Source organism: Orcinus orca, chromosome 13 (genome assembly GCF_937001465.1).
Source record: "Orcinus orca chromosome 13, mOrcOrc1.1, whole genome shotgun sequence".
In the NCBI taxonomy this organism is placed as follows: Eukaryota; Metazoa; Chordata; class Mammalia; order Artiodactyla; family Delphinidae; genus Orcinus; species Orcinus orca.
This window is the reverse complement of record NC_064571.1, coordinates 90737565-90754824: the sequence shown is the minus strand read 5'-3', so window position 1 is coordinate 90754824 and position 17260 is coordinate 90737565. Positions and strand designations below refer to the sequence as shown.

At 44.5% G+C, this 17260-nt stretch overlaps 1 protein-coding gene across 1 annotated transcript in view; it reads left to right on the top strand.

Annotated features, from left to right (window-relative positions):
* SNTG2 (syntrophin gamma 2) overlaps nt 1–17260 on the top strand; it is a 200766-nt gene that overhangs the window by 152654 nt on the left and 30852 nt on the right. Inside the window, exon 12 of the mRNA XM_049695901.1 lies at nt 6365–6481. Coding sequence (XP_049551858.1) covers nt 6365–6481 — 117 coding nt within the window. The remainder of the gene's footprint in view (nt 1–6364; nt 6482–17260) is intronic.

Below are 17260 nucleotides of genomic sequence, written 5' to 3'. Positions count from 1 at the left end.
AAAACTAGCAAAGTGTCCCCGGGGGATCCTTTTTGTCGTGAATCAGACTCTTCCAAGACTGCTACCAAAAGTCGGCCTATGTACACGGGCACCGAATAGAATCTCAGAGACAGAGTTTGGGTAAAGTAGGAAAGAAGAGCTTTATTGCTTTGCCTGGCAAAGCGGGCCACAGCGGGCTAATGCCCTCAAAACAGTGTGTCCTGACCTGGAGGCGGCAGTGCGGAGTCTTATGGTCAGGAGGCAGGGCTGCTGGAAAGTATCAGGGTGCCTGCAGGGCTTGCATTCCTTCGATCCAGCGATCATTCGGCTTCAGGTGGTCTGGGATGGGCTCCTGTGGTTCTCAAGGTTCCGGAACTGTGACCTTCTCTGTGGAATGAAGAGTACTAACATCTTCCATTTGTTCGGGGTTTTAGTTCTGCAGAAGAACTCAAAGACATTGTTATGTGTATCCCTTGAGGGGAACCAGGGCCCTGCCCCAAGGCTGCACTATTGTTTCCTGAGGGCTCCTCCCTTGTCTCTGCATCCCCTCCCTTCCCTGATGAGCAACTGTTTGAACCTGCCCTTTGGAACGCAGGGAGGGCCTTGGAGGCTAAATGAAGCCTATTTCCTGCAAACAGGAAACGGGGAGCACAAAAAGGCTTCCAGGCCCCCGGAGCCCCACGGGCCCTGCGTCGTTTCAGGAGCACAGGAGAGAGTGCCCTGCAGGTGGAGCCCTTCCTTCAGTTTCTCCATGTCCTGTCACAGAGGGGAGTCGTCCCGTCCCCGACTTCCCAAACACGTAATGCATGGTCAGTGGTTTGGGAACAGTTACGTGCGGGCACACGTGAATGCCCATTGCCCTGAGACCTGAGCAGCTCTCACAGGACCTGAACTTGACGCATTTGGAGCGCACTCTGCGTTTCTGCGGCTGTACCTGACTGCCAGGCCGTCTGGGAAGAGCACCAGTCTGGAAACCGAAGCATGTTTTGTTTTGTTTAGAAATTTAACTCCTCTTTCCCACTGACTCACAAGAGAGAATCAAGAAGTAAGGTTCAGTGGAAGTTAAAACTATCTGAGGAGCAAAACTCCCAACACAAAGGACATGGAATGAATCATGGTTCAAAGGCAGTGGAGTGATTTCGCTTTGGTTTTATCTTAGTGAAAGTTTGTCATATATGAAGCCACGTTTGTGTGATATCAGTCTTGGTGGCCTTAGGTGAATCAAACCTGGATTCTAATCCCACCTAATCCCTTCTCTGGTGGTGCAGTTGGAACACATTAACACCTGAGCCCTAGTTTCTTAATCTATAGGAGAAGAAAGTTGCAAAGGGTAATCTAAAGTCTTTTTTTAACTTTAAAATTTCTATATAACTTTGAATTTACTTAAGGGCTTGAATTTGTTTATCTGGAAAGAAACATCAGAGACAGGCCTCACTATGTGAGGTTGTGAAAGAACTAACCGCTGCCCCAATTTGCCGAGATTTCAGTAGAGGATGCTTTCACATTTTCTCCAAAAACTAAACATTTTGTACGCATTATAGGAGTTTAGATTTATGGTGTTGGGCCCTATTTAAAAATAAGAAGGATTTTTTTTCTCATTTTGAACAATTAATTATTGATTTTGGTATGTAGCAAAAAATAATATTGGATAAATAAGAAAAAAATAAAGATATTGACAACCACTGAAATTGACAAAAACCAAAGAAAACAGAATTAGAAGGATAATACAAGAGGCATAAGTATAGATTTTTAGGCTCTTATATCTGATAAGTAAAATGGCTGTGTGATTTGTCATCCAAACTGGGACACTTCTTTCTGGGATGGAGACTGACCTAAAAGTAACACTAAGACAACAGGAGTAACTTTAGAATCATCCCAGGAAAACTAGGACATGTGTTCACCCTGCGAAAACAGCAAGAATCTATTTTCCAAAATAAATTTCTTCCCGAAAACCTGAATTAAAGGAAATATGGGTACCTTAGTCACCAAATCCAAAAGAGGCTTAAATAATTCAAGTTATTCTAGCTTTTTCTGTGAAAAGGAACAGAGCAGTTGTACAATTGTTATCTGATGGACAAGTAGGTGTTCATAAAATTATAATATACATTTCTTGGATTATGTAATAAGCCATAGAAAATTCATAATGTGAAATTTAAAATTAGCTTCCCTTAAAATTATTTATGAACTGCATACACCTAAAAAAGCTTCCTAAAGCAGCCAATGTTTCCAGTAATAGATAAGCGATAACTTATTTCTTTGCTAATTAATATAGGCAGACTTAAATTACATATGGAATTTCATTAACTTCACATCTGCTTTATAGATGTTTCAGGTTATTAACAACGTGTGTGTTTCCATCTTGGCCAGAAAAGGAGTTCCTAGTTCGGTAGGTAACTCCTGTTGGATGCTGTGCCCAGCACTGTATTAACCAGATGTGGGAAGGAGAAGCAGCAGAATAAGACACTGCCCCAGCCCTGGAGGAGGAAGACGGCAGGACCGAGGGGCGGGGGGGCTCCACAACCGGTGTCTGTGTCTCCAGAGAAACAGGGCAACGCTCAGCTGAGTGCGAATCAGATGGAAAATCTCTCCCTTGACAAATTGTCCGCACAGAGGAACGCTGGCTGCTGCTGTGCTAGAAAAAGAATCCCAGCTTCTCCATGTCAGCCTAGAAGTTACACTTCCAGCTTTCTACTCACCCTCGACCAGTCTATAATGTGAATCTAATCTACCCATCCGTCTGTCATACCTATCTACCTCTCTACCTATCATCTATCTATCTACCTATCTATCTGTCATCTAGCTAGCTAGCTAGCTACCTATCATCTATCTATCTATATCTATCTATCATCTATCTATCATCTATCTATAATCTGTCATCTAGCTAGCTAGCTAGCTACCTATCTATCTATCTATCTATCTATATATATCTATCATCTATCTATCATCTAACTATCTATAATCTGTCATCTAGCTAGCTAGCTAGCTACCTATCATCTATCTATCTATCTATATCTATCTATCATCTAACTATCTGTAATCTGTCATCTAGCTAGCTAGCTAGCTACCTATCATCTATCTATCTATATCTATATCTATCTATCATCTATCTATCTATCATCTATATATCTTATCATTAGCTATCTATCATCTATCTAACTATCTATCTATCATCTATCTACATTTCCATGTCTGTGCCTATTACAGCCCTGTCTTAAATTAAGCTCCTATTATCAGGTTCCAGTACATCATTCATCCCTTGTGGAATCTACGCTGCAGTCTGTGACTAAGTATTTCATGAAGAGAAAGAGGACCATGGGAGACTTGTCAGCATTTGAATATATGATTTAAAAATAAAGGAAAACCCGGCAGAGTTTGTCCTCCCTACAGCCCGCTTTGAGACCCAAGGCTGAAGCTTGGTCTCTTCGGAGTTCTTGGCGGAGAGAAGACCGTGTTTACAGGTGTTAGGGACCCTCACGCCGCACTGCTAGAGGCCCGCTGGGGGCTGCTTTCTTCCCATTACTTAGTTCCTCATCCGGCTGGCGCTTTCTGTTCCCACCAGCCCTCACTAGCTCAGTAGTTTGAAAGCATCTTGGTAAGATTCCCGGTACTAAGTATAGTATCAAAGCAGATAGTTGAGCTTGCGGCTGGCCTGAAAATGGGCAATAGTTTAGAATTTAAACAATTTCCTGTGCTTTCTAGAGATGCTGGTCCCACACTTTGAGGGTAATCAGAAAAACAAAAGGCTTCCAGTCCGCCAACCTGGTGGGTACAATACGCAGGTCCTCCCTGCTGTGATCGCTTAACTTCCCATAAAGTCACAGGTAGTGATAGACGAAGAGCCACACATGGGTTCTTTCAAGAAATTTTAGGGGACGAGCCCTCCCTGCCGATCCTGCGGGTGTGGAGTAGATACAGGTAAAGACACAGGTCTCATCCTCAGAGAGCATGTGGTCTAACGCAGACCCAGAGGGAAGCAGTGTGAGAGCCCCAGAAAAGACAGCCCTGATCCTGCTTAGAGATGCCGAGAGGATCTGACATCATGTGATGCTGAGTATCGCCGTGCAAACGGCTGCATCTGCCTCAAAACAGGCGTGTGCAGCGGCCTCCGTCCACTTCTGAAGATAAGGAGGTGAAACGCAGTCCTTGACGGGCCTGGTGTAGCCTGACGTCCAGAGCTCCTGCCCCCAGAGCTGCTTTCACTGAGTGTCACCTGTGGTCCCCACCCCACTACTGAGAAGGCAGCCCTCTCAGAAATAGGACAACGGGGTGAATATTGTCCAGAACCACAGGATGTCTCATGAGCGCTGATAAATGCACTAAGAAAAAAATATACCCATGCTGCTAACCATGCCGTTTGAGACCTACAGTGATGACTGGTTTGTAAAACGTTACCAAACACCCACTGCCCCTGGGTGATGCTCAGCAAGGTGGTCTCGTACCAACTTAAGGCAACTAGGACGGCCTCTTCATGCCCCACGTCCCGTCTGCATGGAACAGAGGCTGATCTCTGAACAAATCCCTGGTTTTCACTGTGTAAAACTCAATCCAGTTGCAATTCATTGTTTTTAGTAACCGTGCTTAAAATGGATCCTGTCTTCTATAAATATACAAATCACTGTGCTCGTGCAGTGGTGAGTGTGGAATTCGAACCACCCATTGACTTTGTGTTAATTGTAGAACATCAAGGAGCTGCTGAACTAGCTAGAGAAAATGAAACGTTTCTTCCCCCAAATATGCAGAGAACTCTTAAGACTCAGCAGTAAGAAAACAAATAACCCGATTAAAATGAAGCTTGTTTTAATCATGGAAATTGAGCACGTCTTATGGTTTACAGCAGTATTAATGCTACTGTTATAATGAACAAAAGTGTATCTGTGTGATCCTACCGGACAAAAAGGAGAAAAGTCAATCAGACATTTTTAAGTAACGTGTGTAATCAGTTTCAAATCCACAAGATATTCAAGCACTCAGTCCTATTTGTGTTGTTTCCGCAGAGTTCTGATTCCATCCGAGCAGTGTGTTACTTGCCTCCTGCCTGCTAGTACTTTGGGAGGGAGTTTTCTGTGGTACAGCGTTAAATTCTCGAAATTACCATGTGAGGGAATCCTAGTCCCATTTTATGACGAGAAAACGGACCCAGAAACATTAAACGAGTCCAAGGACACATGAAATAAGGTTGTCTTGTATACTAATAATAAAACTCTCTGTTTTAACATTAAAACTGTATCACATTGATGTGACCCTAAGTCTTCACAAGACAATAGCTAAACCGAGAGGGAACAGACAAGTCCATGAGCCAGCGGAATATTTGGGTTACCTTACGAAGCTCTGTATCTAGGGCACTGATGCGCTAGACAACTTCTATTCAACACCTGGACTGGTTAGCTGTGGCTGCCACTCTCCGTAGAATGATACTCTTTAATTTTCTCTTTTCCATCACCAGGAACACTGTGAAAATAGGATTTTTGTAAAATTTTACCTGGCATCTTGACCTGGGAAGTCTTTCACCAGGCGTGAGTGAAAGCTGTCAGTGATTTAGCAAGTAAAAATGGAAAGGAAATGACCTACCTTGAGCCCCCGCGGCTCGAGTCACTTCACGCGGCTGCAGTGAGGGAGCTTCCCGAGGGCTGCGGTCCCCAGACCTGGAGGGCAGCCCCTTCAGACAGCGCAGAGGATGTTCATCCCCTAAAGCCCTCGGCCTGTCTATGATAGTTTACTACTAAGTTTGCTTAAATGTGCAAAGTACATGTCACATTACAGTTTTAGCTGAGACAACACGGGGATTTGACCTTAGTACTAGTTTAAATTCCTGCACTCAATTTTTAAATTGTATTACTATTTCTGTTAACTTTTTAACCATATTCTGATATGTTGTAGTTTGCATTTTGTGTCACTAGATAGTCAGTGCCAGTTGTGGGAATCTAATATTGTTGTGTTATTTTCACTGTTGTTAGGAAGTTGAACTGTAAAGAAACAATCATTTCTCCCACGTGTATTAACGATATATTTACTACAGAAATGGAAAATACAATAGTTGCTTTTGCAACCTCATAGACAGATTACAAATACTAACCCCTGATAGGATGTAATTAAATACCGTGGTTGTAAAAATCTACGTATGGGAGGCACAAGTGTGAGGCAGCTGAGACGTCCAGCATTGGCCCAAACTAAGAGAACTGAGAAGCTCGAATTTCGAGCCTGGCCCAGTGCATTTGACCCAGATATTACACATCTTCGTGGCGTCCACTTGATCGGAGGTTGGACATGGCTGAGGGCTCCCCCGTCCCTGTCTGCGGCCCGTGGTGTGTTGCTTGCTCTCTCCGCCCCGGTGGCCCTGTGCTTCTCCTAAGGCCTGGTTGTTAATTCTGAAGGTTTTGCTCCGCAGGTCGTCCACGTGGGGTGGGTCAGCGAGAGACTGGGAGGGGCCAGCTCCTCTCGAACCTTCAGATCCAAGTTCCTGGCCCTGAAGGGCTCGTCCTTCTACGTCTTCACCTCTCCTCCGGTAAGCAGGCCTCCGGGGTTCTGGGAGGGATGCCGACGAGGCCATTCTTGTAAGAGAAGCAAGGATCTGATCTAGCGCTTGGAAGAGGCCAGAGAGGGTGCACGACCAGCCGGCCTTCCCCTCCGCCCCTACGTACGCAGATGGAAAGGGCTCTTGTGTGGACCTGCTGGCTTTTCTTACTCTAAATCCGTAAATCAACCAGTCCATGGTTTTCCTTCCATCGAACAGCCGTTAAGACATTAGAGTGTTTTCCTGCTTAAAATAGCTGGCTGGGACGTGGGGAAGTAAAGGCTTAGATGTCTTAGAGCATCACGTATATAGCTGAAGAATCCAGAAAACAAACAAAACAGAAGAAAACCCTTCTGTTAAGACATTTCTAATTTAACGGTCAAATAATGAAACTTAAGAAGCTATTTTTCCCTCATATCTTCCAAGTTTTATAAAAATAAACAAACAGCCTGATGTAGTAGGGCCCGTGATAGAAATTTAACGGTGAATGCTACAGTTTACAATTCATTTTCTAATTCCTACCAGCGCCATTTTCCCAAAACTGACCAAATGTAATGTGTGTGCCCTGCCTCCAAGTTTGTCAATTAAAGCAATTTCACTTTGTGTGAGTCCAAACATCAGAGCTGCAAAAAGCAGCAGAACCTGATAGCTTCAGGCATCTAAACAGTTAGATGCCGTTTACTACAGTGCTGTTACTTTTCTGCCATTACAAATAAATAAAGGGATTTCCTTCCTTCTAAGGCTGAATGCTGTGCCCTTGTCTGCACACAGCACATCTTCTTTATCCACCCATCCATCAGTGGACACTGTGCTTGTGTCGTGTCCTGTTGCTGTGAGCGGTGCTGTGATGAACATGCGGGGGCAGGGGTCTTGAGTCTCACCTTTCATTTCCTTTGGGTGAATGTGCAGAAGTGGGATTGCTGGATCGTACGGCAGTTCTGTGTTTAATCTCTCTGAGGAACTTCCATACCATCTCCACAGTGGCTGCACCATTTTACGTTCTCTCCAACAGTGCACGAGGGTCCCTTTGGCTCACACCCTCACAGCACGTGTCCTCTCTGACTTTGGAGGGATGGATGCGTTTATGGCAAACACGGGGGTGATACTTTCTTGGGTGTTTTCTCATCTTCAGATTCATCAAGTTGTATACATTAAATTTGTATAGCTTTCTGAACGTCAATCATACCTCAATAAATGGTTTAAGAAAAGATTGACAGAGACCTTGCGCACAGGGTAGGAGAATTCCTACGTAGCCTCCCTCCAGGTTTCTGAGGGCTGACCCCATACAGAACTGTGGTCTGTTTGCTGAAACTGAAGGATTACCAGTGACACAACACTGGGAACTAAAGCACGGATGCCACCAGACCTCACCATTCTTCCCACGGACTTCTTTTCTCTCCCCAGGACCCAGGCCAGTATTCCACCAGGGATTCGAGCTTTTCATAAACCAAGGCTGTGAATTTACTGATGCTGGAGGGTTATCTACAGATTTGCATAATGACTGAGTTCTTCTCAAATGCAATAATGTTATTTAGCATTTGTTGCTAAATGTAACTTTCCATGGTTTTGTCTAACAAAGTAAACATAAGAATAACCACAGATAACCCCGATGGCCTCACTTCTGGCTACAGCAGTGAGTGACGTGGAAGGCGGCTGGGGCAAGAGTGGTGGATCAGGGAGGGGCATCGAGAATCAGTACCGTGAGGCTCCAAGCAGAGGGACCTCCCGCTGGCCTGTGACAGTTGGGAGAGGAGGAAAGGGTCACCCTACCTCACCCGATGTACCTGGAAGGAGGGTTCCCCCCTGCAGAACTGGGGGAGGAAGTGACTGATGTCCCAGGTCACACGCCTGAGAGTTCTAATTTTTCTTTTCTTGTTAATTAATATTCTCAGGGTATAGGTTTTCCCTACATAGTACAACATTCTAAATTATGAGAAATGCTTTAAATATTTAATCAGATTTCTGTACTGTTATAGTGAAAGACGATTTCATCCACTTCCCATGGCAGTGTCAATTTCATGGACAGAAATTCTCATCTGGGGCTCAGGGGATCTCCACAGCACCATATGGATAATGCCATCTGTATTAACACCAGGCTTGGCTTGTTTACTTTAAAATCCCAGGGCCCATCTTCTTGCATCGATCCGTGTCACCAGCAGCATATATCATGCGAATCAATTGCTGACCTCAGCTGCTCGGGTTTGCCCGGAGCAGGCCTTCTGCTGCCGTAAATATCGTTCCTAGAAGTTTGAAATCTGCTCAGCTCTCTGCTCTGGCCTGGCCGAGGGCTGAGTCCTCCCCATGTGCCCCCGTCGGGGCCGGGGTCCCTCCCCGCCCGGCTTCCCCGGCACCGGTGAGCAGCTTTCACAATCTACTCCCCCCTTTCCTTTGGTTTGGCGACAACGTCTTCTACGTTACAGGTATTCTAGGCACACACGGGATGCCCCGCGTCTTTTCACAGACGCCTGCCCCCCCGATTCTGGGTGCAGCTGGTGGAGGTGCTCAGGTGACCCTCAGAGATGGAAAGGGCAGCGCGAGGAACCCTGCTTTCCTCCGTGAACCGAGGTGAACTGGCCCAGTTCTTACCAGTAAATTGAGGTTTGGGTGAATCCAGTGCTGGGCTGGCGGCCGCTCCTTGGATTGCCCGTTAGCGTCTGTGCCCTGGGGGATTTCGCTTACTTTGCACATAATCCTAGCAAAGCCACTCCACTTCCCTGCAGCTGGACGTGAGCCTCCCGTGTGAGCTTCTAGTTACATGTGGCCATCAGCCCCGTATCGCGAACGTTCTGGAAATCCGGAGATTGCCGGTTCTGGATTATGTGGGATCCGGCAGCATATTGTCTCTTCTGCGGGGCCCGTTCAGAAGGTGTTTGCAGAAAGCAGGTGCTTTGCGGGAAATGCTTGTCTGTCTGTCTGTCTGTCACTCTCTCTGTCTCTCTGCCCAGGGTCTCCTCCCTTACCTGATTTCTAATTCCACTGAGACAGAGTTGCATCTCTGATATGGAGAAAGGGCGGCGTTGCCCTGTAGTAAAGAGACACCTGTGAGAGAAGCCAGCCACAAAGGCGCGCACGCTGTATGAGTCCGTGCATGGGAGGCGTCTAGGGCAGGCAAACCCAGAGAGACAGCGAGTAGCTTAGTAGCGGCCTACGGCTGGGAGGGCGGAGAAGGACGCAGGGTGACAGCTAAACGGTACAAGATTTCTTTGGGGGATGATGAAAATCTTCTACAATTGACTGTGGGGACAGTTGCACAACTGTGAACATACGAAAAAACATTGAATTGCACAATTTAAAAAAAAAGAAGAAGAAAGAAACACCTGCCCCCTCGTCTTTTCCTATAACTGACATCTCCTTCTCCCAGTAAAGGCGTTTCCTGGCAGGCGCATCTTTCATTAACTCGCATTCCTAACAGTTTCTGCAGGAGGTACTTTCCACCCCGCCCCCATCTCTTCTCAGAGTCATCAGCAGCAACGTCTTTTGATAATTATAGTTTTGTCGACATCAAAAAAAGAGGGAGGCCTTTTTTATATGTTTATCTCATGCCGTTACTTGTAAAGGAAAAGCGAGACCCCAGGGGAGTCTGGAAGTGATGTCCAGGATGCAGACCTGTGAGACTGAATGAGCCCCGCGTTCATTTACGGATCACACTGGAGTTAGGGTAGCCAGAGGCTAATGTAAGTTTTTCGCATCCATTCAAACTTGCCCGCTCGCAGATTAGAGTCTCACATCACTGAAATATGAAAACTGTCTTGTCCTGAAGAAAGCCTGTAGTTTCACACTGTGATTTTTAGGTGTGAATATAAAATCGTACATCCCATCAGTATAGCACGTCGCAGCCTCTGAAGCCCTAGAACGCAGCAGAATTTAAGAAGCCCACTGAGACATGCACACAGGTGCAGACCACTCGGTGCCTGTGGCTGTGGTTCCAGCCATGTGGGGATGCCACTGGCGCCCCAGACGGAGCCCCACGGGGGGCACAGTAGTGAGCGCTGGGGGTTCCTGAGCCGGAGACATCTAGAGATGCCCCAAGGAGATTTTCAAGTAGAGTTAGGTACCCTTGTTTCTAGTGCAGGGACGACATCTGTCTGGCAGGATGAGTTTGGAGGCATCAGTACGTAGATGGTCCTTAATGCTGCGAGACCAGATGAGCCTCCGTGTCATCTCACTGGATTCTGCATGGTCACAAGTTGCAGAAGCCATCTGCTTCTCCTGAATCTGCATAATTTCTATTTTCCAGGGTAATCAATACTAGTAATTCCCAGGAAGAAATGAAAGGATGAAGCCAGTAGTATTTATAAATATTCGCTCCAGAAATTAGACTGAGTTGATTTATTTGTGTACTTCCTGATGTCTTCATATAATTTTAAAATTTCCTTACTAAATATCACCTATAAGCAAGTACAAAGTAAATGGCTACTTGAGAGGTGCTGTGAGGTTGAAAGATGGCTTATGGAGAATTTCTCTGTTAGTAAACGCCGCAAACCAACTTGTTTATTTTCCGCCGTCCTGGGAGCTTCTTAATGTGGCCCCGTTGAATCTGGCATCACGCCGAACGTGAAGAAGATGCCCCTTGGTTACTGGTTGGATAGTCTGTAAAGTGAATATTAAGTATTTAAATAAATATCTAATATAGCTATTAATATAAATATTTAATAATAAGCATTAAAGCTCTGTGGCTGAGCTATGTGATGTGGAAATATCATCAAATCCTCTAAAGAGAATACAGTTGACCCTTGAGCAATGCAGGATTTAGGGACTCTGACCCTCCACACAGTGGAAAATTCAGTATAACTTATAATCCACCCTCCTTATATGCAGTTCCTCTGTACCCACGGTTCTGCATCCGCAGATTCAACCAACCTCAGGTCACATAGTGTTTACTACATGCATTTACTGCTGAAAAAACTCCACGTAAAAGTAGACCCACGCGGTTCAAACCCGTGCTGTTCAAAGGTCAACTGTACAGAGGAAAAATCAGCCCTTTAGATTTGGGGGCAGGTGAGGGCAGTAAAGCCAACAGATCTCAAAACAGTTCGTGATGGAAACCCTCAAATAACCACGAGCAAATTCCACGAGAAGCAACGACACTACATTAGGATCTTGCCAGCCTTTGCAGCTTAAAGGAAGCCGTGGGGTGAGGGATCGTGCATGAGGCCCCCATCCAGGTGCCCGCAGAGGCGGAGCCTTCAGCCCGTGCACTTGCTAGCCCTAGTTCTGCACGGCGAGTTCTCAGGTGTGGAAGTTTCCCTGCCGGAGACAGTGTGGTGTGGACGCTCCATCTCCCAGACTTTTGGAAAGATTTCCAGGAGTTCATTCATATCATTTAAGGTAAAAATGGTAGCAGTTCCATTTCTATTTTAATTAAATAAAGAAAACAAGTATGTAAATATTTTCCTATTAAAGTCAAGTGTTTTGAGAACGTTTGAGTACACAGTGTTAGTACATACAAGAGTTAGGTAGAGATCAGAAAGGTATGGACCACAAAAATTTCCAAAGTCAGCATGAAGGCAGGATTCTCATGGCTCCTTTTGGGGGGTGTGTTTGTGTGTAGATGTGTGTGTGTGTGTAGATGTGTGTGTGTGTGTGTAGATATGTGTGTGTGATACCATAGTATATAGTTTAGCACATACCCATTTCCAAAGGTAACCACATGACAATAATTCACCTTGTAATTTGCTTTGAGATGAAAAGGCTGTGTATTAAACACAACATATAAAGACATGAAACAGCCCGGGTAATTTTTTTTCAAAGATTTTATCTTTAGAGCAGTTGTAGGATTACAGTAAAATAGAGGGGAAGGCACGGAGATTCCCCTCTACTCCCAGGCCCTACACATCCCCATCATTAACATCCCCCCCAGATGGTACGTGTTTTACCAAGGATGAACCTGCGTAGACACCTCTTATCACCCAAGTCCACAGTTTCCATTACAACTCACTCTTGATGTTGCACATTCTATGAGTTTCGACAAATGTGCAATGACGTGTGTCTACCATTGTGGTTTAGAGAGTAGTTTCACTGCCCTAAACATCCTCTTCGATCCACCTATTTGTACCTCCCTACCTACCAACACTGACAACCACTAATCTTTTTACTGTCTGCAGAGTTTTGCCTTTTCCAGAAGGTCAGATGGAGTCATACAGAATGTAGCCTTTTCAGGTTGACTTCCTTCACTTAATAGTATGCATTTAAGTTTCCACCATGTCTTTTCATGACTTGAGAGCTCATTTCTTTTTAGCTCTGAAAAAATATTCCCTTGTCTGATGAACCATAGTTTATTTATCCATTCACCTACTGAAGGACATCTTGGTTGCTTCCAGGTTTGGGCAAGTATGAATAAAGCTGCTATAAACATCCATGTTCAGGATTTTGTTTGGACATAAACTTTCATCACCTTTGGGTAAATACCAAGGAGTGTGATTGATGGATCATATGGGAAGAATATGTTTAGTTTTGTGAGAAACTGTCTTCCAAAGTGGCTGCACCATGTGACATCCCCACCAGCCATGACCGAGAATTCCTGTTGCTCCACATCCCTGCCAGCATTTGGTGCTGTCGATGTTGGATTTTAGTCATTTTAATAGGTGTGTGGTGGTCTCTCAGTGTTGTTTCAATTTTCATTTCCTGACAACATATGACATGGAGCACATTTTCACCTGATTATTGACCATCTGCCTGTCTCCTTTGGTGAGGGATCTGTGAAGGTCTTTGGTCCATTTTTACTCAGGTTGTTTTCTTAGTGCTGAGTTTTAAGAGTACTTTGTATATTTTGGTTAACAGTCCTTTATCAGATGTGTCTTTTGAGATTTTTTTCTCCCAGTCTATACCTTGTTTTATTCTCTTAACTTTGTCTTTTGCAGAGCATAAGTTTTTAATTTTAATGAAGTCCAGCTTATCTATTATTTCATGAGTGGTGCCTTTGGTGTTGTATCTAAAAGGGCATCACCACACCCAAGGTCATCTAGGTTTTCTCCTGTGTTATCTTCTAGTTTTTTTATAGTTTTGTATTTTACAGTTAAGTCTATGATCAATTTTGAGTTACTTTTGGTGAAGGGTGTATGATGTATGTCTAGATTCATTTTTTGTATTTGTATATCCAGTTGTCCCAGCACCATATGTTGGAAAGACTGTCTTTGCTCCCTTGTTTTGCCTTTGTTCCTTTAGCAAAGATCAGATGAGTCTATTCATCTGTTTCTGGGCTCTCCATTCTGTTCCATGGATCTATTTGTCTTTTCTTTCACCAATACCGCACTGTCTTTATAGTAAATCTTATAGGTAGGTGGTCTCTGGCCTCTGACTTTGCTCTTCTCCTTCAAATGTGTTGCCTGTTTGGGGTCTTTTGCCTCCGTATAACCTTTAGAATCAGCTTGTCAATATCCACAAAATAACTTCCTGGGGATTTGATTGGGATTGTGTTGCATCTGTAAATCAAGTTGGGAAGAACTGACATCTTGGCCATGTTGAGTTTTCCTGTCCATGAACATAGAATGTCCCTCCATTTGTTTACTTCTTTGATTTTGTTAATCAAAGAAGTTTTGTGGTTTTCCTCATATACATCTCGTATGTTTTTGTTAAACTTATAACTAAGCATTTCATTTTGGGGATGTTAATATGAATGGTAATATGTTTTTAATTTCAAATTCTGATTGTTCACTGTTCACATACAAGAATGTGATTGACTTTTGTATGTAAACCTTATATTCTTCAACCTTGCTATAATTGCTTATTATTTCCAGGAGGTTTTTGGTTTGTTTCATTTGGTCAACTCCTTCAGGTTTTCTACAGAGAAGATCTGCAATCAAAGACGGTTTTATGTCTTCCTTCCCAATCTGTACACCTTTTATATGTGGTTCTTGCCATATAGCACAGCAAGGACTTCCAGTTAGTTGGTGAAAAGGGGGCATCCTTGCTCGTTCCTGGTCTTAGTGGGGAAGCTTCGAGTTCCATTCACATGGTTGGAGGTTGTATTTGCCTCACATGGTCTGACGCTCTGTTGTTAGGTGCACGCATGTTAAGTATTGTTGTGTCTCCTTTGAGAATTGACCGTTCATCTTTATGTCATACACTTTTTATCCCTGATAACATTCCTTATTGTAAAGTGTGCTCTGTAGGAAAGTAATAGTCCTCTACTTTCCTCTGACTAGTGTTAACATGGAATATTTTCTCCATCCACTTGCTGTCAATATATATGTGCTTGGGGGCCACGGTTGGCCCTGTGTCCTCCCCTCTGTTCCGCATCCAGCAAGAGTTGTTGATTTTTCCACCCCCTCCGCTTCATGCTGACGGTTACTTAGGAGTGGTGATGCTCAAGCTCCTTACATGCAGAACCAGAAACACTGTAACTTTTCAAATAGAAAAAAAAATCAAAATGACCTCTACACAATGGCATTGTGCTGACTTAAATCATTTTCCTGTGCTATCCAGAATAACACAAGCGTATTTGAAAATGGGGCCTGAAAGATTTTATAAGACAATGGAAGTATTTACTCTGCAAAATGTTAGGGAAAAGAGCCGAAGTAGAAAAAGTTGTAAGTGAATGATTGGAAGCTTTGGGCTGTAAACAGAATCTGTTTCCTGGCTGTGGGACCACAGGCACTAACTCACCCTCTATTCAGCACTTTCCTCAGTTTAAGGATGGGGGTGGTAAATGCTAGCTGACTACCTCACAGGATGAAACGGAGCGCTGAGGGACTTAATGTGTGTATTCATAAGTGTGTCTGAAACTCCAGCGCATTTGAATTTAACAGAAGAAATTTTACTCTTAATGTTCAGCAACTTCTCATTGTAAACGCAATACACAAAATATGGCGAGTGAATTTGCACCTAAATATTTGCACATGTTTTTGTCTGACCTTGGATTTTTGTATCCTCGCGCTGGAAGCAAATTGCCCAAATCAGAAACAACCGTATGTTAAGTTTCTAATACATATGTTTACTGATCTCCTTTATTCTGACATGAAATGTGAGGTCGTGGCTGTGAGGGGGACTGTTAATTAGTCACAGCATCTTCCCTCCGACCGGGCCTCACGGGCGGGCCAGTGAGGCTGGTGGGCTCTGTGTACACAGAGGTTTGGGCCACACGGGAGGGGCTCGACGTCCTTAAGCCTCTCTGAGTTCAGGCAACATAAACAGCTCTCTTGGGAGGGCGTGGGAGGCAAGCCTCTGGTCCATTTCTCTTTGGAATGAGAATAAGTGGCTCCAGGGGAGTGAATCTACAAGTGTCCCTGCTGATCTGCTCTCAGACCCCCCCAGCCTGGGTGCCTCACTCCTCCATCCCCGGGCCAGCAGTCTTTGCCGAGAAAGCCCGACCACACTGATGGAGCCTTGTGGCCAAGACATTGTGTCAGAATATCTAAATGAACTTTTAAAAGGCCCAGAGACACTGTGGCAAATAAATTAGGAAAAATTAAAGAGAAAGTCCTGTCTTCAAGGATGGTTTCTGAGCTCCTTCAAGGTGAGGGAAAGGGAGATGTTGAAGGCAACGAGGAAACAGAAGGGAGAAGGGCTGGAAGACAGGAAAGGAGCAGCGTGGGGCGGGGGAAGGCGGTGGGTTTTCTGGGGCTGAGTTACCTACGAAGAGTAAACAGCCGGCGGTGGGGAGTTGTGACCCCAGGTCTGTCCTGTGTGCTGATGCATGCTGGAAAGGCTGCATTGAACCAGGATTCTCTGGCCTTTCTCATGCACTCAGCTCTCCTTCCTTAGCGTGAACTGTCATTTCTGATTTGCAAATTGGAATCTGAGAAATAATGTTTCAGCTACTCATGTTTTCAGACACCATTAAAATGTGTTAAATAACACTTATAAAACCAAGTTTATAGCATCTTATAACATTAACATATAAATTATATAGCAGTTACCTATGAATATGCAAGAAGTACTAGAAGTAATTTTAAGGATATCAATTAGGGGAGTATATTCTATCATTTAAAATAAAATATTTACCTGGAAAGAAGTAATTTAAGTGAAGATTTGTAGGCTGAAGGCATATTAGACAATTATGCATCTAATATAGAATATCTCTCTGTGTCAGTCCTGGGGCCACACAAGGGTTCCACAATAATATTAAAATACGCCAAGGTACTACATCTGAGGAGCTACACTCTCTGCTCTATTTCAAATCAGATGTGCTCAGATAAATAGAAAATAGTCAAAGCAGGAGGTAATGAAGAGAAAGACCTGCTTTTGAAAATTAATTAATAAACTTTGTGTTTTAGGTTTACAGGAAAGTGAGTGGCAGGTAGAGAGCTCAGGCCCCCCATCTTCCCTGTTCTCACCATCCTGCCTTAGTGGGTGTGTGTGTGTCACAGCTGATGACCAGTGCGGGTACATCGTAGTGACTGATGGCTACATGGTCCCCACAAGCTTCCAAAGGCTCTCAGGGTGGAAGTGTTCTGCTTTAAGTCCATGGAAGAAGCGGTCCATCCCAGAAGTCCGAGCATCTTCTCAGTGTCAGCTGTGTCTCTGACTGTGGCACATTCTCCTTGAAACAGTCACCATGGCCCAGAGCGTGAGACGCACGGACCGACTCACCTCCGAGGGCACCTCCACCCTGGACTGAGCAGTCACCCACCAGGAGCACGGGAGCCGGGCATGGAGAGGGGGTCTTCCAGGGGGGAAAGGAAAGTGACCATCAGCAATGAAAACTAAATGGAAGGGGACAGCTCAAACCACAGATGGCCATGCAGACACACAGATAGTAGCTGCTTAACAGAAGTTAGGAGCGTAGCAGAATGGGTGAGGAGTCTCTAAATTTAACCTAAAATCGGTCCT